At 40.0% G+C, this 25401-nt stretch overlaps 3 protein-coding genes across 3 annotated transcripts; all 3 read right to left on the bottom strand.

Moving 5' to 3' along the window:
* Positions 1-4868: 4868 nt before the first annotated feature.
* Positions 4869-5810, bottom strand: LOC140339890 (olfactory receptor 5AR1-like). Its single transcript, XM_072424803.1, has one exon. The coding sequence runs from the start codon at positions 5796-5798 to the stop codon at positions 4869-4871; it is 930 nt and encodes a 309-aa protein (XP_072280904.1). The 5' UTR covers positions 5799-5810.
* A 6491-nt stretch (positions 5811-12301) lies between these two features.
* On the bottom strand, positions 12302-13231 carry LOC140339891 (olfactory receptor 5F1-like). Its single transcript, XM_072424804.1, has one exon. It carries the CDS (start codon positions 13229-13231, stop codon positions 12302-12304), a length of 930 nt encoding a protein of 309 aa, XP_072280905.1.
* A 5102-nt stretch (positions 13232-18333) lies between these two features.
* On the bottom strand, positions 18334-19251 carry LOC140339371 (olfactory receptor 5AR1-like). Its single transcript, XM_072424065.1, has one exon. The coding sequence runs from the start codon at positions 19249-19251 to the stop codon at positions 18334-18336; it is 918 nt and encodes a 305-aa protein (XP_072280166.1).
* Positions 19252-25401: the final 6150 nt, after the last annotated feature.

Raw genomic sequence — 25401 nt, forward strand, 5'->3', positions numbered from 1 at the left:
ACTTTAGGATTTTTGAAAGCAACGTCTACCAAACTAGGAATAGGAAATCTACATCTGATAATACGAGTTTGAAAGTCTTTATTACATAAGTTTATTCCCGAAACTAAAGATCAAAGGGATAATATCGATGTGGAGAAGGTTCAGTTGAGTCTTTTAAAAATATTCACAAATGTATCAATTTTTTTTTTCACAGACATTTTGCCAGTTGTAGTTCTGCAGGGGAGTGCAGAGCCTTTTAAAAACTAGGAAACATTCAGATTAATGACCGTATATAGGACTCGCATAATAGCACAAAACTTAGTAACATCAGTGCTTCCAACTAATAAAGTTCATCACAATAGTAGGAGGAGACAAAACAGTTTATATATAAATATTTAAAACTTTAAGCATAAATAAAGCTGCGCATTTTATGAACATTGAATAAAACTAAATTCTATGACTGATGTAATGCCAAATATATATAAACTTACCGGTCGTTTCATTAGTTACATATATTCAACTGCTTATTAATGCAAGTATTTAAACAGCCAATCACATGGCATCAGTCTAATATATTTGGACATGTGCATACTGTCAAAACAACCTGCTGTTCAAAGGGAGCATCAAAATTGGGAAGAAAAAGAGATTTAAAGAAATTTGGATGTGGCATGGTTGTTGGTGCCAAGCAGACTGGTCTAAGTAATTCGGAAACTGTTGATATGCTGGATTTTCAAGCACAACGATATGTGGGGGGAATGGTCTGAAATAAGGAAAATATCCAGCGAGTTGCTATTGCCTGAGAACAAATGCTTTGTTAATGCCAGAGGAGAATGGAGAATGGCTGGGTTTGAGCTGATAGGCAATAGTAACTCAAAATGCACTTGTTACAACCACGGTATGCAGAAGAGTATCTCTGAACACATAACATGTCCAATCATAAAGCAGATGGGCTACATCAGCGGAGACCGCGCTGGATGCCATGCCTGTCGGCTAAGGGAGCAATTTGCATGGACTCACCAAAGTTGAACAAGAAAAAATTGTAAAAACATGGCCTGGGATGTTGAGTCCAAATTTCTGCTCCAATATTTAGATGGTAGCGTGTCAACTGTATGATATTATGGATCCTGCCTTGTATCAATGGTTCAAGCTGCTGTTGGTGGTGTAATGGCAAGGGGGATATTTTCCTGTCTCACTTTGGGTCCCTTATTACCAATTGAGCATCTATCTTGGCATGGTTTCTGGCCTTGTCTATCCTCCAGTGTACTCAAGTGTAATTATTTCGGATTATCTCAAAATGGTTTCTTGAACATGACAGTGAGTTGTACTCAAATGGCCTTCACAATCACCAGATCTCAATCCAATAAGGCACCTTTGAAATGTGATGGAACAGAAGATTTGGCTCATGGATGTGCAGGCAAAGTTGCAGCAGCTTTGTGATGTCAGTAGGGACCAACATTTATGTGGAATGGTTTCAGGATCTTGTTGATTGTATGCTATGAAGAATTGTGGCAGTTCTGATGGCAAAAGGAGGTCCAACCTGGCAACTACCCTGTTTCCCCGATGATAAGGCAGGGCCATCAAATAAGACAGCCCCCCCTTTTTAGAGAAAAATGTAAAATAAGCCCCCCCCCCGCAAATAAGCCACCCTCAAAACAACCTGCTGTTCAAAGGGAGCATCAAAATTGGGAAGAAAAAGAGATTTAAAGAAATTTGGATGTGGCATGGTTGTTGGTGCCAAGCAGGCAGGTCTAAGTAATTCGGAAAGTGCTGATATTCAAGCACAACCATATGTGGAGAATGGTCTGAAATAAGGAAAATATCCAGAGAGTTGCTGTTGCCTGAGAACAAATGCTTTGTTGATGCCTGAGGTCAGAGGAGAATGGCTGGGTTTGAGCTGATAGAAAGGCGATAGTAACTCAAAATGCACCACGGTATGCAGAAGAGTATCTCTGAACACATTACATGTCCATAAAGTAGATGGGCTACATCAGCAGGAGACCACACTGGATGCCATGTCTGTCAGCTAAGGGAGCAATTTGCATGGACTCACCAAAGTTGGACAAGAAAAAATTGGAAAAACATGGCCTGGGTTCTTGAGTCCAAATTTCTTCTCCAATATTTAAATGGTTGCGTGTCAACAGTATGATATTATGGATCCTGCCTTGTATCAATGGTTCAAGCTGCTGTTGGTGGTGTAATGACAAGGGGGATATTTTCCTGTCTCACTTTGGGTCCCTTATTACCAATTGAGCATCTACCTTGGCATGGTTTCTGCCCTTGTCTATCCTCCAGTGTACCCAGCTTCTAATGGCCACTTTCAGCAGCATAACACACCATATCATCTCAGATCATCTCAAAATAGTTTCTTGAACATGACAGTGGTTTGTACTCAAATGGCCTTCACCATCACCAGATCTCAATCCAATACGGCACTTATTTTTGTGATGGAACAGAAGATTTGGCTCATGGATGTGCAGCCAATAATGTTGCAGCAGCTTTGTGATGTCAGTAGGGACCAACATTTATGTGGAATGGTTTCAGGATCTTGTTGAATGTATTCGATGAAGAATTGTGGCAGTTCTGACGGCAAAAGGAGGTCCAACCTGGCAACTAGCACAGTGTACCTAATTGGGTGGCTGATTATTATTCTTAAAATATTATTACTTTTCTTCAATTACATTAGCTTTATGCTCTTTTTCATTACTTCTTTCCCCCTGCTGCCATATTGTTTATTAAAAATCATTTGAAGGATTTAAAACTAATCCATGCATTTTGCATAGTGATCTGAGATTTTTTATATATATTTTATTGTGATCAAGCAGTGGAATTGGCATATACATACATAAACATACATGCATACTTCAACAATAACAAAATCAAGAGGTAACATGTAGAGTGCATAGGGTACAATACTCATAGTGAGAAACACAGAGGAAAAGAATACAAAGAAAATTTCGAATCTGACATCACATAAATTATTATATACGATATATATTATTATATACCCTTGTATATAATATATTTTTCCTTTTCTTACACTGTGTCCTTTTTGGCTGTTTAGCAATCTGATGCATTCTTTGCTAATTAGCACCATTTACACAAAATTACAAAAAACACACAAATAAAATAAAATTTCCATCTCAATTAAGTAAATAATTAGACTTACTTGTATCGTCAAAAGAATAGTAAATTCTAGTAAACGATAGAACAGAAATTCGTACTATGACAATATAATATTTATACATTCATCAGTCTCATGGGTCTATTTCTCACATGCTCTGCGCATTTGCTGTGCAATTTCTCTGAGACTCCATGGAGATTTGTTAATAAAGCTGAAGATTGCAATTACAACTGTTGCAATACAACAGTTACGGGGTCTGCTCACTCTTTCCTGCTGCTGTATGTTGTTCTATTGCAATGCATGTTACGTGCCTTAGCACATGGAGTTTAGACAACACAGCTCAATGCATTTGTGTTGAAGCTTTCCTGGTAAAGTAATATGCTATTGACCATTGGGATGTGCTGCACTGGAAAAAATAGTGCAAACGTCTGATTATCTGATTGTCTTTTCTTAAGAATTGACTGCTCATGCATTCTTAATGCAATGCCTGTTACCAGCTTACATGACGGACTTAATTTACTAAAGTTCTCTAAAATTAAGGAAGGTAGACCATCATGGGTAAACCAAGGTTATCAGACAAGCGTAGCTTGGATTTCTGCAAAACTGTTTACTATTAGGTAGCAAATAATTTTAATCAGAGCAAATAATTGAAAATTGCCTAAAGTACAATAAAATTTGCAGTTGTGCAATTGCCAGCCTTCTGCATGCACCCACATTGCAAAATTTATATTCCATGTTGGCTGGATTGCCATGTTTCTTCTATGATGGTATATCTTCTCCAGTCTTTAAAAAATCCATCTTAATACTCATTGGGCCTGATTTATTAAAGCCCTCCAAGGCTGGAGAGGATACACTTTTAACAGCGAAGCTGGGTGATCCAGCAAACGTATGAAAGTGTATCCTCTCCAGCCTTGGAGAGCTTTAATCAGACCCACTAACTAAATATGTGTCAATGCAATGCATCAGGGTAGATGGGGTCAGTGGACCAGTAATACTAAAGTGGAAGAATAAAAACGAAATAGATTTGATTGTGTTTGAAGAATGTTACATCTATAGTGATTTTGTAATGCTAAATGTGTTACCTTGCTCCCTTATGCCTTTGTTGAAACTTCCACTGTGCCCAAAGAAATGTTTACATTTTTTAGTTTTATTATTTTATTATAGATTGTTTTTTATGTTGCTTTTCTCTTCTATTATAAAAAGCAGGTATCTGTTGTGTATTATGTGTTTGGTCAAAGAGAACAGAGAAACAAACTGACTTTCAGTAAAAATTACTACAAATGTGCTCCATAGTTTTATATTTGCTTTAAATTATGAAGTGTTTACATATCATGTTATGCTTTTAAATATTTATGTTGAATAAAATGAACATTTTTTTAATTGTGGAATGAAATATGTTTGGGCGCCAAAAGATACACATACCTTTATTTATGGATGTATTTGTGTTGTTCTTTGTATGTGTAGATTACTTGGATTGTTACTGACATCTGGTGTAAAATTCATGTCAATAGACCCAGTAGAAATATATTTACTGGAAAAAATGTTGACATGTATTAAGGAACGATTTGCATGGCTCCTTCCACTATCTTTACATGAGTAACAAGCCCAGGGAGAATTGGGAACCATTGACCCAGGGCTAAATACATTTTTCATAGATTGAGCTAATCCAAATTAGCTCAAACAGCAAGCCTGTTTGGTTCTGTTGGAATTGGACTGAATGTTAGATTTTGCAACCATCCCAACACTGAACAGCAATGCTAACCATGGATTATTCTTGAAAATATTTCAACAAACTCTTTATAGCATCTTTCATCTCTGCATTCCTAAGACTATATATAAAAGGATTTAACAGAGCTATAAGTATGCTGTAGAAGACCGAAGCCACGCGGTCCTGCTGTAAGACATAGCTGGAAGATGGACGAAGATACATAAAGAAAATAGTCCCATAGAAGACACTGACAGCAGTCATATGTGAAGTACATGTGTTGAAAGTTTTGTATCTACCCTGAGCTGACCGAATTCTCAAAATAGTTAGGACAATCTTACTATATGAGAAAAGGATGAGTATGAAGCAGCTCATAGAAACTAAGCCACCTAAAATCATGAGAACAACCAAGTTGACCGATGTATCTGAGCAGGACAACATAAAGAGCGGTGGAAGGTCACAGAAGAAATGGTCAATGATGTTTGATCTGCAGAAGCTCAGAAGGAACAAAGAAACCGTGTGCACGAGAGCAGTCACAAATCCTACAACATAGGCAGCAACCGCCATCCAGAAACACAAGATGCTGCTCATGAGGACCCCATAGAGCAACGGACTACAGATGGCTACATAGCGATCGTAGGCCATGATACCTAAAAAAAGACATTCAATGGTTGCAAAGGACACAAAGACGTACATCTGTACGGCACATCCAGTGAAAGAAATGGCCTTGGTTTCACTTAAAAAGTCCCTCAGCATTTTGGGTGTGATTGCCGAAGAATATGTGAGATCCACAAAGGAAAGGTTGCTCAGAAAAAAGTACATGGGCTTGTGAAGACGTTTGTCCATCACAATTATAATTATTATGCCAATATTTCCCAGCACGGTTGTAATATAAACATGGAGAAATAAAATGAACAATGGGATGTTGAGCTCATTCTTGTCCGTAAGCCCTGTGAAGATAAATTCCAAAACCAAGCTCTTGTTCATTTTCATGTTCTTGATCCTCTCCAGGAAACTGAAATATTCTGTATCTTTATAAAAAGAAAGTAAATTATTAACTAACTGTAAGGTTTAAGTCAAAGAAGAGGCCAGCTCACAGACCACATCTGTTAAACCAAAATCAGTCTACTTTTATCTTTTGAACCAGTGTTGGACCAATGAACTATAGAAGGGTTTGGACAGAATGGGGCTGTACATTAGGAACTGTTTAAATCCTCAATGTCACACTTACAAACAGACACCTCTCTTCAGCGCATGCAGGCAGTTCTGAGCCCTGGCGCGCCTGGTCTTCCAGATTTGAACAGTATTGCCCCTTCTGCCGGCCAATCAGGAAATAGCCTCTCAATCACCTTTGGTTATTTAGCTGACTCAGACACAGCACTCTGCACTCTAGCAACCTGTCTCCACTAGTGCGGAGCCCCCTTGCTCTGCTGAGCATTTTCTCTATACCTGCTGTTTAATTCATTGCTCTCCCTGTCTAGCTCCTGTGTTAACCTCTTATTATCCAGTATGGTGTTTCCCTGCCTGTTCCCCTGTGCTATTCTAGTGTCCCTACTGTGTCTGTTCTCTGTGTCTCCTGTGTCACCTATGTCTGGCTTTTCCTGACCTTTCTTTTGCTGTCTGCCCTAACCCCAGCCTTCTCTGACAATTCTTCCACCTAATGATTTGGTACCATGCATCATCCTGCCCTTTCTGGTGTGGCCAAGGATCGCAACCTTGCAGTAACCAACAGTGCAACATCCTCACCACTAGACGTTCTTGAGAAGATCTGGTTACTGCTTAGATTCTGTGCCTTAACTCTTCTCAGGGCTCACACTTCTGTGCTAGCTATAGTGCCCCCTAGAGGCCCGGTCTCCCCAAGCGTCACACTCGCTTGATATGGGCAACGAGGCAACGAGAGGTTTATAAAGGTGGTATAGCTGTTGGTTGATCTCAGCTAAAATTGCCTTCTACCCACAAAGGGTTCTTTGGTTAAAATCTAAGATGACATTCTTATTCTCCATGTTCAGTGAAACCCAGTTCTTTATCTGCTCAATGTACAGTGTCTAGAATATAATAATAAATCATTCAAACTATTTACAATTATTAGGCTTTCATATGATAAAACGCATTAAGCCGAAAGCCACGGGTACTCTTCCAAACCACCTTGGAAACTGGAAAAGTACATTACTACCTACTAAGACACCCTGGACTTCCTGGGATAAACCCTAATGGTTTGGGTCAATTTTCTTTTTCTTTGCTTATTTGAAATGCTTTGATTATACAAAATTATCGCCAAATAATCCTATATTTTGTGAAATGTTCCACCAGGTTGTTTTTAATAAACTTCCTATTATCTGGAACTCCAGCAACTGATACTCTTAAGCAACCGGAACATGACCCAGCCAAAAAAAAGAGTTATTATCATTATTATTATTATTATTGAGCAGGATTTGTATAGCGCCAATATATTACGCAGCGCTGTACATAAAAAGAAATAAATAGAGGTTGCAAATGACAGACAGATACTAACAGTGACTCAGGAGGAGGAAAGGACCCTGCCCAGAAGAGCTTACAATCTAGAAGGTGGGGGAAGTATCAAACAGTTGGAGGGGTGATATGGAGTAATAAGAAGTAGTGAAGGTTTTGAGAGACAGGAGAAGACAGGTAGGCAAGTTTAAAAAGATGGGTTTTAATGAGCAGAAAGAAAGAGCAAGCCAAAAAGGACGAGGGAGACCATTCCAGAGAGTCAGGGCGGCTCTAGAAAAGTCTTGCAGTCATGCATGTGAGGAGGTTATGAGTGAGGAAGTCATTAGTAAGTCATTGGAGGAGCAAAAAGCGTGGCTAGGGGAGTATTGTTCTACAAGGTCAGAAAGGTAAGTGAGACAAGAACTGTGGAGGGATGTGAAGGCAAAGCACAGGAGATGAATTTGATTCTCAGGTGAAATGGAAGCCAATGAAGAGAACTACAAAGAGATGCGGCAGAGGAGGAGTGGGGGGAAGGATGGATGAGTCTGGCAGCAGCATTCATACTAGATTGTAGAGGAGAGAGTCGGGTTAGTGGAACACCAGAGAGGAGGAGGTTACAGTAGTCCAGAAGAGAGATGATAGGAGTGTGTACAAGGAGTTTGGTGGTCTCAGGGGACAGGTAGGGGTGGATTTCTGAGATGTTATGCAGGTGAAAGTGACAGGACCTGGAAATGTTCTGAATATGGGGGGTAAATGAGAGGGCAGAATCAAAGGTAATGCCAAGAAAACGTGCCTGAGGGGTGGGATATATGACAATGTTGTTAACAGTTATAAACAAAATAGGGGGAGAATTAAAACATGGGGGGTGTTGAGTTCTGTTTTATTAAGATTGACTTTCAGAAATCTGTCAGACATCCATGACGAGATGGCCGACAGGCAGCATGAAACCTTGGGGGGGGGCATATGTCAGGGGTGCACAGATAGATTTGAGTGTCATCAGCATACAGATGGTACTGTAAGCCAAAGGATGATATGAGACTACCGAGAGAGGAGGTGTACAGAGAAAAGAGGACCAGTCTAAGGACTGACCCTTGGGGAACACCAACAGGGAGGAGAGTGGGTGAGGAGGAGTTACCATTGAAAGAAACGGAAAGGAGCGGTCAGACAAATAGGAAGCAAACCAAGAGAGAGCAGTGTCACTGATACCAATGGAGCCATGATTTGTATTAGAAGGGGGGTGATCAACAGTGTCAAAAGGAGAGGAAAGGAGAAGGAGCAGGGAAAAGTTGCCTTGAGACTTAGCTCTGATGAGGTCATTTGCCACTTTAGTAAGGGCTGTTTCAGTGGAGTGGGCAGCTCGAAAGCCAGACTGGAGATTGTCAAAGAGAGTTGGTGTTCAGGTAATTATTGAGTCTTTTATAGACAAGGCGCTCATGTATTTAAGAAACATATGGGAGAAGGAGGAAAGGACAGTAGCTAGAAGGTAGGGAGGGGTCCAGTGAGGGTTTATTCAGGATAGGGAGAATTATGGCATGTTTGAAAGCGGAGGTGTAGATACCAGTAGAAAGGGAGCGGTTGAATAGTTTGGTTAGGGCAGGGGCCAGGGTGGAGGAATGGGCACGGAGTAGATCAGAGGGAATTGGGTCCAGTGGACATGTAGTAGATGGAGATGATGAGAGGAGAGAAGAGACTTTGTCCACAGTAACAGGGCTGAGGGAGGCCAGTGATGATTTACAGGTGGAAGGGGTGGGTATGGTTGGAGTGGCTCGGTGAGCAGGGACATCATGTCTGATCGTGTCAATTTTATCTCTAAAGTAGGTGGCAATGTGTTGTGCAGAGAAGGTAGTTGTGGGGGGAGCAGGTGTGGGGTTTTAGGAGGGAGTCAATTCAAAGAAGAGGCTGCGTGGGTTGGAAGTTTGAGAGGAAATGGCAGCAGAGAAATATTTTGCTTGGTGACAGTGAGCTCAGTGTTAAAGTGTTGTAGTCTGGCTGTGTAGTCCATGAAGTCAGCGCTGAGGCCAGATTTCCTCCACTGGCGCTCAGCTGCACAAACAGTCTTTTGTAAATGTTTGGTGGGATTGTTGTGCCAGATTTAGGGGTTAGCAGGACGAGGGTAGCGGAAGGTGGCAGGGGCAACTTTATCCAGAGTCAAAGAAAGAGTGTAGTTGAATGGGGTGGCAGCTTTATCTGGGGAGGTGACTTTGGGGAGAGTGGGGGTTACGGATGAAAGGCAGTTTGAGAAAAGATTGTGGTCAAGGTTATGAATATCTTTCTGCCCTTGGCCAGGTCTGGAATGTGGGAGGCAAGAGTTAATTTATCCAAAAATTGTGAGACTGGGCCGGGGGAGTGGTAGATTACAGCAACAATGAGGGCAAGCAATCAAAAAACTGGTAACCAACTATACATTTTTAATCTTACATGAGAGAAAAACCAAAGATACAATTTGTTTGTATCTGATTTTCATTCTGTTGTTTAGCTTTTTTCATAAAAGAACTTCAGTAAAAAATCAAACCCCACACAAAAAGAAAAAAAATATATACTCACGATAAATCTGTGTCACTCTTCTACAGCGATACTTAGAATTGTGGAAAAATAATGTGGAGCATAGGAAATAGTATTAAAAACAACTGGGTGAGTGATATATATTTCATCTTCTTTTATTACAAGCATGGTATTGTAAGTTATCCTTTAGTATTACAATTAGAAATAATTAGAAAAATAATTAAATTGTATTGCAAAAAAAATTTATGATGATTCATTTCAAATGTTAGATCAGAAATACACATCTGTTGAGGTTATAGATTCTTTATATTGATTTGTTTGCCTCCTGACACTTGGTCCTTGAAGATTTGCTGTAAAACTTCTTTGTGTCTCTGAGGCTTTTTCACTTTTATGAAAAGTTACTTTACTTGCTTTAGCAACTCAAATAAAACTCCTACAACTGTGTTTAAAAGTGTTTCACTAACTTTACCAAGTTTTATTCAACTTTACCATGGTCCTCTCAAAATGAAATGCTATCAATTATTCTTGTTTTTGTTCTTTGGGGTTGCAAAAGAGTTTGAAACTCTTCAATCATCAATAATAAAAACACAATATGGTGGAGACCCTAACCACAATCAAATGTCTAGAATAGAGGTACTCAAAATGTCTCTGGTAAGTAGTGACCATGCCCTAGGTTTTTGACTTGTAGTGAAAAAAAGATCAAACTGCCACATAGTTCTACAAGAAACATTTTTATTATTGTGGAGGTTTAAAAAAAAATAAATGTATTTCAGGAATAGTTGATAGTTTTTAATGGAGATAATGTTACAAACCAATATATACATAGGGATAAATAGCAACAAGAGCATCAGCCACCTACTCCAATCACTGCTATAACGCCCTACTTAACCGGGCATCGCCTTTGGTGTCCTTGGGTATGAAAAAGGGTTTACCAAGGAACCCAATAAGTCTGGAAAAACTCTGGGAACCTTGGCTTCATTCTTTGGCATGGTTGTTGGATGAAGGAGGTCACTAAGGAGAAAAATAGCTTTGAAGAGAGCAGAATCTGCTCTAACCTTCTTCCAATGATAACATATGGTGTACAGAAAATGTAGTAGACGACGTTCGAGCATGCATAGGGAAGTCTTTGCTCCCCATATTCTTCAAGGCATCATAGGAAGAATAGATCTAGGAGTGCTGGGGAAAACTTAAAGCTTAGGGGGCATTCTTATGTTCTTTTGTTTATGGAGGGATCAGAAGGAAAAATGTATGTACTGCATGTTAATTAGGGCAGTGATAGCAAGGATCTTTGTGAGTAGAATGGTGGTAGGTGGAGTTCAGGGATGAGAAATGGTAAGAGGGGTGCAGGAGTACAATGGTAAGCAATAGTTGAAGAGGGTGCAGAGGGGGGGTTGCTTTTGAAAAAAACATTTTTGGAGGAAAAAGGAGAACAATGAATGGGAGAATGCAAAGGGCAATGGTGGGCAGGTGGTTCAAAGGCACACTAATAGGGATGCACAAAAGGTTCATATACCATGATTGCTGCCATATGCTTTGACTTTAACATAATGAAATCTCTTCCATTTTGGTCTACAATATGTATGGCCCTACATGTCTTCAAAGTTCGACAACATTGTTCTAGTGCACTATTCGCTGTACTCTAAACTAAAAGGTAGCATAAAAAAGAAAAGCAGAATTTTCCCTTTTCTGCAATCCCTTTCCATGGTGGTAAAAAAATCATTGTCCTCATTGGAAAGTATTATCCTAACTCTTATGCTAGTTACAACTATAAAATGTTGAATTACCCCAACTGAAGTAAAAATGTTCCCCACAACAAATAGTGAGGTTCTTTCTAGAATTTACCCTGGAAGGTCCTCACCTTCTCACAAATGTGGCAATCCCTCTGTCTGCCTTGCCAAGATTCTCAGTATGGACTCCTGAAGCATGCCTTTATGAGGACTATTGGTGAACAGAACTTCCTATACAGAATTGGTTATATGGCAGCAGAACTTTATAAGGGTGGGGGGGATTGCTTCATGTGGACAGTGTTTTATAGTGGAAGGACTGTATACCCTTTTTAGGGCTGAATTGTATGAACAGAAACAGCAGCAATTATTATTAACAGAGAAGAAAATTAACAGTATGGAGGATCAGAGTAGCAACCATGTATTGGGGCACAACTATGATTTCATAACAGTTCCTTTTAAACTATATAAGTTTATTATGTTCTACTGCTTAAAAATAATAGCATGGGGGTTTTAAAGTGAGAACTCTGGTTCTTCATACTTTTTTTTAGCCATTGGCCCAGAAACCATTAGATTCAGAGGTGGTGTTGAACTAGTAGAACTATGTTACCATCTAGGCATTGACCAGTGTGGGCCCTCGGACATGACGCATATTCTAAAGAAAGAGCTATAAAAGGTTTCCTAAGAAAACAGATAGTAAGAAAGTTCCTAAATAAGATTTTTTAGGAGGGTTTCAAAACAAAAAGCTGAAGAAAGTTCTAGGAGTATGTAGGAATATGAAAAAAACAAAGAGGTATTTGTACCTGAAGCTCATTTGTTTTTTTATTGAACACATTTAACATATTTAAAAGATCTCTTTAAAGCATTTTTAACCTCAGTATTCCTAAGACTGTATATCAGGGGATTGAACATAGGTATTAGTATACTGTAGAAGACTGAAGCAACGCGGTCCTTCTGAAGGGCATAGCTGGAGGATGGACGAAGATACATAAAGAAGATAGCTCCATAGAAGATGCTGACAGCAGTGATATGAGATGTACATGTTTTAAATGCCTTGTATCTACCCTGGGCAGATTGTATCCTTAAAATGGCCAGGACAATATTGGTATACGAGAAAAGAATGAGTATGACACTGCTCATGGAGATCAAACCACCTAGAATCATCTGAAATGCTAAGTTCATGGATATATCAGAACAGGACAACTTGAAGAGTGGTGGAAGGTCACAGAAGAAGTGGTCGATAATGTTGGATTTGCAAAAACTGAGACAAAATGCGGAAACTGTCTGCACAAGAGAATTTGCAAAACCTCCACAATAAGCAGCAACCAACATCCAGAGACAAAAGATTCTACTCATGTGAGCTTCATATAACAATGGATTGCAGATGGCCACATAGCGATCATAGGCCATGATTCCCAGAAGAAGACATTCATTGGTGGCAGAGAACACAAAGACACACATCTGAAAGGCACAGCCATAAAAAAAGATGGTCTTGGTTTCACTTAAAAAGTCCCTCAGCATTTTAGGGGTGACCGATGAAGAATACATGACGTCCACAAACGAAAGATTGCTTAGAAACAAATACATGGGCTTGTGTAGATGTTTGTCTATGATGCTTAAAACAATCAGACCAATGTTGCCAACCAAAGTTGCGACATAAACATGCAAGAATATGATAAATAGCGGTATATTGAATTCAGATTCCTCTGTAAGCCCTGCGAAGATAAATTCTATGACGGAACTCTTGTTCATCTCCAAAAAATATTTTATCTGTTCAATATAAAAAAAAAAGAAATGTGTCCCCAATGGTGTCAAAACATGGAAGCCTTTTTCAGCAAATCCCCGTTACCGAGAAAGTTTTTTGCTTTTATTGTATTTCATATGAACTATTATCATGTCATCCACTCCACCAGTGGGCCGTGTCTCCTAATTATTTTACACGCCAGGGTAACTCTGTCTAGTACAAATTAATTTTTGCTTTTTTATGAATACCAACTAAGAATAATACACAGTAACTTGCCCCTCCAAAAAAATGATTTTTTTGTTTCTAAACAAAACAGTACAAGTAGCGAATTAGTTCATATACCAACAAAAAGCATGCTGATCGGAGGAAAGGACCTGGACACGGAAAAGTGTGTTCGATAATGTTGGACATGAGATTGGGGACATCTAGTAGCAGAAAAAAAGGATAAATCTCTAGATTCAAGAATAATATTGTAGCAAAAAATGGTTTACATTTTATCTTGTCTTTTATGGGGAATTCTTCTAATTTTATTAGGATCTTTTGTAATATATTGTAATTTGATAGTATAGAGAAGTATATTTAAAAGTACCCCCCCCCCCAATCCTTCCTATAGAAAGGGGTGCTGTATTATAAATCTGAGATTCAGCACACATCTTCTATTGCAGAATCAATCACTTGCATTGATATACACAGGCCAGAGATTATAATATGTATTGCTTTATAAACAGAAAAATAACATAACACAACATGTTTTAGTATAGTAGGTTTTAAAAGATCAAAGTGTTTTTGGGTTGTGTAAACCAAAGCAATCACACAACACAAATACCAACACAGGGTACAAACCTAATGCAGATAATTGACCTGATTTATTAAAGCTCGTCAGGACTGGAGAAGATAGACTATCATGGGAGAACCTGGGTGATCCAGGAACCTAGAATGGATTTCTTCTGATTGAAAATTGCCTCTGATTGAAATGGATCTGGACCAGATCAGTTTTAGGTTGACTGGATCACCCAGGTGAGATTTGATAAATCAGGCCCAATGTGTTTTAGTGGGAAAAGAATCCCAGAACAGCTAAATTGTGTTTAAAGCCAGTGCTTTATAATGACCACGACTGCCCTCAACAGATAAAGACCGGGGGATGACTCCTATTTTTTCATTTAGATTTGGATTTTAGATTTTAGGGCCCCTGCACTTCTAATAGGACAACAGATGTAACACTACCAAAGCCCCAAAGATGAGGAAGCCACAATACCCATAAAGGTGTTGGCTATGTCATGCATTATTTAATGAATCCCTACTCTTTAGGCAGCTGAAATTTTTGTTAACACGCCTGAAAAGAGCCACATTTCACATGAATTGAGCACCACTGGCAATGTCTAGCACTACCTCACTCACAATACCACATTTGCAAAAATTGTTCCTTCGTCTCAATGCCAACCTAGCCCTGTGAACAATCTGGAAGCAACAATTTTATTAAACAGCAGTAATTGGTGGCCTTTTACAGAATGACGAATTTGGTTCTTGAATTTAAATTTATTATATAAATAACTTTTCTTTATTAATTTATGGACTCCATAGGGATCAGGGTGGTTAAAGTTGCTGAGCAGTTGTTTTCATGAATTTTAGTCTGTAGCAAATCCCTTCCCCGTTTTAGTCATTGAGAAGAGAAGAAAAAGGTGTAGTAAATGCAGTGCACTGTATAGGGGTGAAAGGAGCTGTACAGCTGTGGAAGTGTAGAACGGGTGCAGTACAAAGGAAACTCAAGAAGCGGAGAATTGGGGCAGTGTTGTAGGGAAGAGGAATAGGTTAGGTGTAGGGAAGAGGGCAACTGTAGGGTGGTTAATGGAAGAAAAGAATAAGAACAAGGGACCCCCATATTTACAATATCTGCCGGAGATCAGCTCCTGGTACGTTATTGGATATTTTTTGGGAGTGCCCTTCTTTGTCTACTTACTGGTCTTCAGTGGCAGACCTTGTCCATAAGCTCACGGATATTAATATTAAAAATAAACCCACTTTGGCTTTACTTCATGTCTCTGGTATGTCGTAAAAGGCATACAAAACTCTTTATTACGACATGTCTTGAATGCCGCGAAGGCATGCATTCCTGCATTGTGGAAGTGTGACAAACCCCCAACCCTTGGGCACTGGCTAAGGATGGTGGCAGATGTTTACCGCATGGAAGACCTGATGACAGCTGGGACAAATCAGACCGATCAAATTATCCGAGTCTGGCATTACTGGGTTTAGTTTAGTACATCTGCAGAATATAGTGGATCGGCCAGTGACTCTTCTTGTGAAGAGTAAGTTATTGTGTTTGATTGTAAAGACCGAACTGACACATTAAGTCGGGACCCCCCACCCCCCCATCTTCCCCCCACCACACCCTCTTCTCTATTTCTTTTCTTTTTTCTTCTTTTCCTTCTGCAAATATAAAAAAAATTAGATACTGGGGTTTCTCTTTATTTTACTATTCCATCATTGCATTATCTTCATGTGTTTGTGTATTTAGCTTGTGTTTTCTCAGGACGTTGTTTTTATATTTGTTTTTTCGTACATTGTGTAACATGCCATTTAATTGTCATGTAAACCTTGGAATACCTCAATAAAAATTATTAAAAAAAAAAGAATAAAGACAAGGAAAACTGAAAGAGAGGAGAAAAAGAAGAACAAAGGAGACTCTGGAAGATAAAACAGGTACAGTACAGGGGGGATCTAGGAGAGGAGAACATGTGAAGCAGAGGTAAGTCTTTGGAAGAGAGGAACACATGAAGAAACATTGGTATAGTAAAACAAGTGGAGTACAGGGGAGCGTGTGGACAAAGAGAACAGGTTGAGTACAATGGGGACTGGTAAAGGAGTACAGAACAAGTGCAATACAAGGAAGACTGAAGGACAGGCGCAGTACATAAGAGACTCTGGAAAAAATTTGGAATACAAAAAAAAAGAGGAAATCAGGTATATTAAAGGGCGAGCAAAACAAAAGAACACGTGCAATACAAGCTCTGGAATGGTTAAAAAAGAAATAATATATATTAGGAGTAGTAGACATTAGAATGGAGGAATCAGTAGCGAATATGTCCCTGAATTATATTATATTATTCTAAATCTAAATTTTTGCCAGACAGACTTTGGACAGAAATGAGACAAATTTGATTTACACAAAAACATTGTACAGTGGTAAACCTCTTTACACTTTGCTATACATTGGCCTTACACTTTAACATTGAGCAACATCAGATTATTGTAGAATGAAGGTAAACTTACCGTTATAATTACATTGATAGTTTCAAGCAAAATGACAGAAATTCTAAGCTGTAATAGCGTGTTGAGATAGATTATTTTAATATATTTATCAACCTCTCGGGGATGAGTTTGTGCTGCTCTGTGGATTTGCTGTACACTTGTTCTAAGTCTCTGAGGCTTAGATAAGCTAAACTAAAAAATGTAATGGTGGAGAATCAGTTTTACTTTATTTGTTGTTACTTTTGTTTTTAAACAAATGTTTATTTAAGGTATTTTATATCTTTTTTGTAACCTTTATTATAAACAAGTAAAATTTTAAAGCACATGTAATTAAATCACTAAACTCCTAAGTAAACAACATGGTTAAGTAACTAAACAGTAAAATCAACCCAAAGTTTAATAAAGAATTAAAATGAATATTGGAATTTAATATCACATTTATCAAGGCTATTTGCCATATTTAGAACAGATGTGGTACCAGTCTAAAGTTATTGTAATTGTGTTTAACTTGTTCCACAAACTTAAATAGAAAAAAGTTTCAGTTATTCACCAAATTTCAAATGCAACAAAAAGCAAAAAAGTAAGGGCCTTTTAAGGAGATTTTGAAGAAATATTATATTTGATATTAAACGAAAAAAATAATTTTATTGTATGGAGTTTGCAGCTTCTCCCCGTGTCTGCGTGGGTATCCTCCGGGTACTCCGGTTTCCTCCCACATCCCAAAAATATGCAGTTAGGTTAATTGGCTTCTCCCTAAAAATTGACCTTAGACTGTATTAATGACATATGACTATAGTAGGGACATTAGATTGTGAGCCCCTTTGAGGGACAGTTAGTGACATGACTATGGACTTTGTACAGCGCTGCGTAATATGATGGCGCTATATAAATACCGTGTAATAATAATATTAATTGTAGACATCATAAGAAAACAATACAAATATTAATTCAATAAAACCTAAAACAGGTGAGGGACTTGAATGCCTTATTTAAAATGCTTGTCTCAAACAACTTTTTTCTGGATGCGTTTCATCATATACCAGCAGTTATGTTCAACGGTTTGCAGCATGATTACACCTGATCCCATAGACACACATATGAGCCATACTCACTCTTGTGGTTTTAGAAAAAACATATAATACAAGGAGCAGCAAAATGTGGGGACCACCAAAATCTTAAATCTTGGAGAGAAAGGCTAAATTTAATGATTTCTCTAACCATTAGACCAAAGTGTATATCAAAACTCCCAAATGCATCATAAAGATTGAGGATCAATGAAGAGACAAGTGGAGGAACGAAAGGACGAAAGTATATTTTTAAAACTTTTGGGTACTTCCTGGGGCTTAGTCCTTGTTGCTTTGAAGATTTGCTAAAGTTAGTCTTGGTTATTTTTAGCATAATCATTACTAAAACTAATTGAAAACTTTAGTGGGTAATAAAGGTAAATTGTAATGTATTATTTTAATGTATTTCTTTCTTTCTTTCTTTCTTTCAACATTGTACCTTAGCTAGCAGTGTGATCTCCTACCCAACGGTGTTTGTATACTTTCTGGGAAAGATGTCTAGCCTGTGGATGAGCAGAATTGGACAAGTAGCGATGATCACTAAAAATCAATGTTGCACAATTCATCTTATTGATGATAGGGCACTATTCATCCCACAGACACTGACACCAGAGCACCATTCCTTCAATTGACTATGAACAGACAGTGAATTGTCCCTTTGGTTTAAAAGTTTTCTGCTCTTTCCCAATCAAAATAAAACATTGTCCAGTGTTGGGCTTGCAAATAGGAGAAAACAAGAGAATGGACACAGTACTTGACTGGACACAATACTCTTGAAACATTCATTATAATTTAAGTTATCTCCACAAACTTTTTAAAGCTTCTTTAACCTCAGTGTTTCTTAAACTATAAATCAAGGGATTTAACATAGGTATAACTATAGTGTAGAATACAGAAGCCACACGATCCTGCTGTAGGACATTGCTAACTGAAGGACGAAGATACATAAAGAAGATAGTTCCATAGAAGATGCTGACAACAGTCATATGGGAAGTGCAAGTGTTAAAAGCCTTGTATCTAGCCTGGGCTGACTGGATCCTCACAATGGCCAGGACAATGTTGGCGTATGAGAAGAGGATAAGCATCATGCTGCTCATGGTGACTAGCCCAGCTAAGATATTCAGAACAAATAAGTTTATTGATACATCAGAACAGGACAGCTTGTAGAGTGGTGGGAGATCACAGAAGAAATGATCAATAATGTTGGTTCTGCAAAATCTAAGATGGAACACAGAAACAGTGTGCACAAGAGAATTCATAAAACCCCCAAAGTATGCAGCAACCACCATGCTTAGACATACATTTCTGTTCATGTGAACTTGGTACAGCAATGGGCTACAGATGGCCTCATAGCGATCATAAGCCATGACCCCAAGAAGAAGACATTCGACAGATGCAAAGGACCCAAACACGTACATTTGTATAGCACAGCCAAAAAAAGAGATGACCTTGGTTTTGTTTAGAAAATCATGAAGCATTTTAGGAGTCACTGCTGAAGAATATGTAAGGTCAACAAAGGAAAGGTTGCTCAGAAAGAAGTACATTGGTTTGTGAAGAATCTTCTTTGCTATGCCTATGTAAATAAAGCCGACATTGCCAATCACGGTTGTCATGTATACAAGCAGAAATAAGACAAACAATGGAATATTGAGTTCAGTCTTTTCAGTAAGCCCCGAAAGAATAAAGTCCGTAAGATAACTCTTATTCATCTTCATATCATTTATATATTCTGCATCTGTTTTATAAATGAGAGGTAAATTATACTGAAACTTTCAGCTATCCTAACCTCTGAAGACATTATACCAACCAAATATGTCAAAGCATTTGCAATTATATTCAGTGTTATAGTCTAGTCAAAACTTTCTTTTGTTAGTAGATAGTTGCGTGTTTGTGTTGGGGTCTACAGGACAGCAAAGATGGGTCCTGGACGGGAGATATGTTTCTCCATTATATAGAGCATGGGCTTTTTAGAACCAGGGTAAATTCCGGTATAAAGTTCAGAACTAGAAAAGTGCAACTCTCCAGGTGCTGTTGTTTAATTTATTTCAGGAAGCTACTGGGTGGCCTACTCATTCCACCCAGGTACCGCATACAGTAATTAACGTAAAAGGAGAAGAAATAAAAAATAAATTAATAAATAATAAATATTTTTTTTTTTAGTGCCCACTAGTTGTGACTTAATGCCCATTGATTGAACATAATCTCCTGAGCTAATCTTACCCTAGAATACTACCCTATCCAAATATTATTGGAATAAATCATTGTTATTATTCCTTTTTAGGAAACCTATTACCTACCTTGGCCCTTCTTTTAATAAAATGTACAGCTCCAACATGACTTTAATTCCAAAATTAGGTCAACTCCATAGCTCAAGTTAGGAGGCAAAAAAGTAAACCTGTCACAAATAAGTAATTAATTTGTATCTTTCCTATTTATAATACAAAACTTTGCAAAGTGATAGATTTGGCACCTTTGTTCAGTGACTATCAATATAATATCAGTCAGAATTTACTTTACTGGAACCCCATATATTAATCCCATATTGCAACTCCAATTGTAAACCTATTGGAATAATCATGGTGGAAACATTAAGAAATGTTTCATACTTAGCTGAAATTCCATACAAGTTGCCTGCTTTTATACATCTCGCTGGGATCAGACTGTCGCTTTTTTAGATTTGCTGTACTACAATTCCTTTAGGTGAACTGATATTATTAATTGATTCCTTTGAGTCTAAATTATACTTGAGATTTAAAAAACAAATCTAAAATTGGAGTCATCATAATGAAAACAGATTATGAACATATATTTATATATATAATTACATAAACTTGGAGACCCCATACCACCGATGGCTCTCCACACTCCATCACTTTTTCCCCACATACCTGTACAACACCCTTCCCTTCGAGGACCTCACACCGCCACCACGCCACAAGGGTAACACCTTAACCTTGTGCGCTCCTCCACACCCACAGGGCCCTCTGAATCCCATCCTGTAAACTAAGCGACTAAAGGTCAATGCCAACTGCATTCAATAAACCCCATCCCCTTGCAAAACTGTTCATAATCTGCCTCTAATTCCCTGTGCCTTACAACAATACCTCCATTCCTAATTATAAATCTGCCCACCTCTCTATTAATTTTTGCTCTGGCCTTGTTTAAAAAGGCCACAGATCTAGCCCATCTCCACCTAGTCCTGGCTACCATATCTGACCAAACCACAATAAGCTCCGGGAAAGCCACCTTCAAACGAATAAAATCCCATTTAATGTCTCTTATAAGTTCTCTGGAAGCCCTTAAACCCAAATCATTTCCCCCCACATGCAAAACTACAATATTAGGTGGTCTGTCCAACCTGGAAAATTTATGAATCTCAGGTAATACCCTGGACCATAACATTCCCGGAATTCCAATCCAGCGTACCATACCCTCCTCTCTTGAAATTCCTAGCTGACGACCTTCAGGTCGAACTTGAGCTCTCCTGGCCCCCCAGCTCACATAAGAGTGACCTACGATCCAGATAAGGCAGGGCTCCGATTCTAAATAAAATAAATGAGATACAACAATTTTAACTTAACATTATTAAACTTTTTTTTTTTTTTATAATTTAAACTTGTTCACACAAATGAGGACGAACATATAGCTGATAACGTCGTGATTCCCATCTGCCAATTCGTTTTATTGCATCTACTCTCATACCCCACCTGGCTGCTTCTGTAGCGGCTCCAATACGGAAAGAATGAGATGCATATTCTGTCTCCTGCAAACCCATGGCTTTTAAACATTTCCTGAAAACCGCCATGAATTGAAATCTGGTCAAACGTTTTCCATTCAAATGAACTAATAATGGACCCCCAACTTTTGGTATCAGCCCCAAAAATGAGTTGAGCACCTCCACTGGGCATGCAGGACTGAAGCGAACCCTCCCCAGATGGACCAAAAAACCCCTTCCCTCTACATCCGTCTTAGAATTACGTACCCAAATTCTTACCTGGTCCACAACTACCTCAACATCCTCCAATTGAAGTCCGCCAACATTGGAACCCACAAGGCCAACCAACTCCCCAATACGAAATGCCCCAAAAAATGCCAAAACAAATGCAGTCTTAAACAGCATCACCTCATAGCTGGAAAAACAAATGACTTCCACCTGATCCAACAGTTGTAACAATAAAGCATAAGAAACCGGACGTCTTCTATCCGCACCCAACTTTCCTTTCCTATATCCTTTTAATACCTGACGGACCAAAAATGATTTTGTAACATCCACCATACCGTGACATTTGAACAAAAATGCCAGGGCCGACATTTTCTTGTTCAAACCTGACACAGAGATACCCTCCTCCAACAATTTACATATGAAACACAGAACCAAAGACAAATTATCTGCTTCAGAATCGCAACTAGTAAACTCACCACAAAACAGACCCCACTCCCTCCAAACAGCCATATATCCATTCGAAGTCGATTTTGCGACAGACTGACGCAGCAAAGTCATCACTGTTCCTTCACTATGTTCCAAATTCCACCCGGACAAGATACCCCGAACTGTTCTGCTTCTGGAGCCATCTTGCGAAACGTTTCCCACTGAAACCGAGAGAGAGCATCAGCCACTGTATTAGTATTACCTGGAATGTGTACAGCCCACAAGTAAATGTTGTAACGCAGACATAAAAAGACCAAATGCCGCAAATATCTGATCACTGGAGGGGAAGAAGCCGACCATTTGTTTACTGCCTGCACCACTCCAAGGTTGTCACACAAAAAACGGATCTTCTTATTGGCCAACCTATCCCCCCACAATTCTACCACCAATACAATAGGAAATAATTCTAACAAGACCATATTGGAAACCAAACCGGCCTCCACCCAGTCCTCCAGCCAATGTCCCGCACACCAAGCCCCCTGACAATAAATCCGATACCCACCAGAACCTGCTGCATCAGTAAACAATTCCAATTCTACCGTGTTTAAGGGCCCCTCCATCCACAGCGCCCTGCCATTGCATTCCACCAAAAACCTTGCCCACACTCTCAATTCCTCCTTCAACTCTTTTGTAAGTCTGACATAATGATCCGCAAATTTAACCCCAGCAGTAGCTGCTGCCAACCTCCTTGCAAAAACTCTACCCATAGGCATTATTCGACAAGCAAAATTCAGTTTTCCTAACAAAGATTGTAACTGACGTAAACGCACTCTCTTCTTTTGTAAAACCATGTGCACTTCAACCTTTAAACCTTCCAACTTGTCACTAGGCAATCTGCATTCCATGGCCACTGTGTCAATTACAATCCCAAAAAATGACAGCTTAGTTGTAGGCCCTTCAGTTTTTTCTTGCGCTAGCGGTACCCCAAATCTGTCTGCTACAAACTGAAGGGTCCCCAACAATATGTAACAAACTCTAGAATCCGGGGGGCCTACACACAAAAAATCATCAAGATAATGCAAAACAGAATTCACTCCTGCCAAGTCCCTCACCACCCATTCCAAAAAAGTGCTAAAACATTCAAAAATAGAACAAGATACTGAACAACCCATTGGTAAACATTTGTCAACATAATACAATCCCCTCCATCAACAACCTAGCCATTTTTGACTGTCTGGGTGAACTGGCAACAGACGGAATGCCGCTTCCACATCAGCCTTAGCCATTAAACAGCCCCTTCCATACTTTCTGACCCACTTGATTGCATCAAAAGAGGCATATGACACCGTGCACAGCTCAGGTCAATAGCCTCATTCACTGATCCCCCCTTTGGATAAGACAGGTGATGTATGAGCCGATATTTATGCTGTTCTTTTTTTGGTACCAGACCCAACGGTGATACCACCAAATCCTCCAAAGGTGGGTCCACAAATGGCCCAGCCATCCTACCCAAACTCACCTCCTTTCTCAATTTTTCGTCCACAACTTCTGGGTGTTGCAGTGCAGACCTCAAATTCCGCGGTAATGGAGGAATGTCCCCCATCACACAAGGAATCCGAAAACCACTCTCAAAACCCTTTTCTAATATGCTTGCTGCTCCTTGATCCGGATATCTATTTAGAAAAGGGCGCATCTTTTCTAAGATCACTGGGGTCCTCCCTTTTTCCAGCGGCGTCCAAGCCTCCTTGGTAACGAAACTGTTTTCCGCATCTGGTAAAGCCATGCGGTCCTCCACAACCTGAGCATTCATGCTTGAACCTGCATGACCCTCCAAATCTACAGAGCCCCTCATTAAACTGCCAACATGTCCCCTTCTTGCGCCAGGCCGAAAACCCAGCTGATCCCGGGTTCCCGGCCCCCCCAAGAAAGGGCTGCGTACTCACCTTTGCAGATGTCATTAACCGCATCCATAGACGGATATCCTTATGGTCCCATCTCAATGATGGCCTTACTGCTTTTCTTTGTCTAAATTGTTCATCATACCTAATCCAAGCCTAACCCCCATACACTCTATAAGCTTTGTGAATGCCATATAAATAACCAAAAAGCGCAGAACAATTTTCTGGCGATTTTTCACCAATCACACTAGCCATAATCGAAAAGGCCTGAAGCCAATTACCAAATGTACGTGGGATAAGCCGATATCTCCTAGCCTCCTCATCTCCTCACTTATTGTCCGACACCCCAAGTCTATCCATATTAAAAAGTTCTAAAGGAAGTAATGTGAAAATATCCACATATTCCCCTTTCCAGATCCACTCTCTAACTTCCTGTTTTAAGTGTGACCCTAAAGGTCCCTCAAAACATACATAAACTTCCCCGCGCGCTCTGTCCCCCACACTTACCTGGTCTGCATCCAAAGTCACCGTACCACAGCCTTTTGAAACTCCTGATTCTGTTACCATGGATCCTTCAGTTCTCCTATGAACTTGCTGTGAATCCTCAACCCCTGATAATTACCCCTGACCCCCCAAGGTTGACCCAAGCCCCCTTTCACTCCCAGCAACTCGGTCACCTCCCGCACATGGTTTTCCTGCCTGTATCAATTCCTGCAACATAACTCTAAAACCAGCTAACACCTGAGGCACACTCCCCTCTGATCCCCCCTACCTTCAACTCCCATACCTAACATATTGTCATTATTAACATCCAACCCCCCACTGGACACAACATATTATCCTGCAACATGCCCTCCCCTCCCCCCAAATCCCCCAATGACTTACCCCCTCCACGTCCCACCAGTCCGCCTGCAGGCCCCGCATCCAGAACTCCAGGAGCTCCAAAAACATCTTCAGCCTCGTTGGTGTCTTCAATCAATTCCCCTTCTTATGGAGGATCCACTTCTTCCAATCTTCCCATGAAGCCGGCCACCGCCACAGGAATTGTTCCCTCTGGTCCCCTTCTTCTGCCATCCTCCTCTGCAATACCTCTGTTCCTTGAAACTACTGATGACAGGGATCCGGTTGTAGTCTCGCGAGATGATCTTTCCGTGATCACGCGAGATGACATTTCTGTGATCCCGCGAGACTTTCTACTATTAATGGCGCTGTCTCCTCTTGCGGCCTTCATTCCTCCAGCCGACGCTGTCCGGACCGGTCCTGGATTTTCTCCTCCGCTGACAACGGATCCTTCCACAGGTAAGGGACGGGCCCGACCGCCCCCCCCCCGCTTCCTCTCCGCACATCCCGACCGCTGCTAACAGGACCACAGGCCGCACCAGGGGACAGGCCAATGCCTGCAGCTACACACTCTCCCAGCTGGGCCCCCACCGCAACTGACCTTCCGACATTGGGGGCCGCAATGTCCCGATTCCTTGCTGAACCGGAGCGCACTCTACTTCTGCTAGGGGACATCAGAGTTCGCTCCTGAGGGGTCCGTCCATGATGGGGATTCCTCCCAGCTCGCCCCCCACTACTCACTGACACCTGATGAGGGG

The sequence above is a fragment of the Pyxicephalus adspersus genome, chromosome 10 (genome assembly GCF_032062135.1).
Source record: "Pyxicephalus adspersus chromosome 10, UCB_Pads_2.0, whole genome shotgun sequence".
Classification (NCBI taxonomy): domain Eukaryota; kingdom Metazoa; phylum Chordata; class Amphibia; order Anura; family Pyxicephalidae; genus Pyxicephalus; species Pyxicephalus adspersus.

Bases quoted from the DNA above. Each gene is read 5' to 3' on its own strand.
- LOC140339890 (XM_072424803.1), bottom strand. From the start codon at position 5,798: ATGAAAATGAACAAGAGCTTGGTTTTGGAATTTATCTTCACAGGGCTT.
- LOC140339891 (XM_072424804.1), bottom strand. From the start codon at position 13,231: ATGAACAAGAGTTCCGTCATAGAATTTATCTTCGCAGGGCTTACAGAG.
- LOC140339371 (XM_072424065.1), bottom strand. From the start codon at position 19,251: ATGAAGATGAATAAGAGTTATCTTACGGACTTTATTCTTTCGGGGCTT.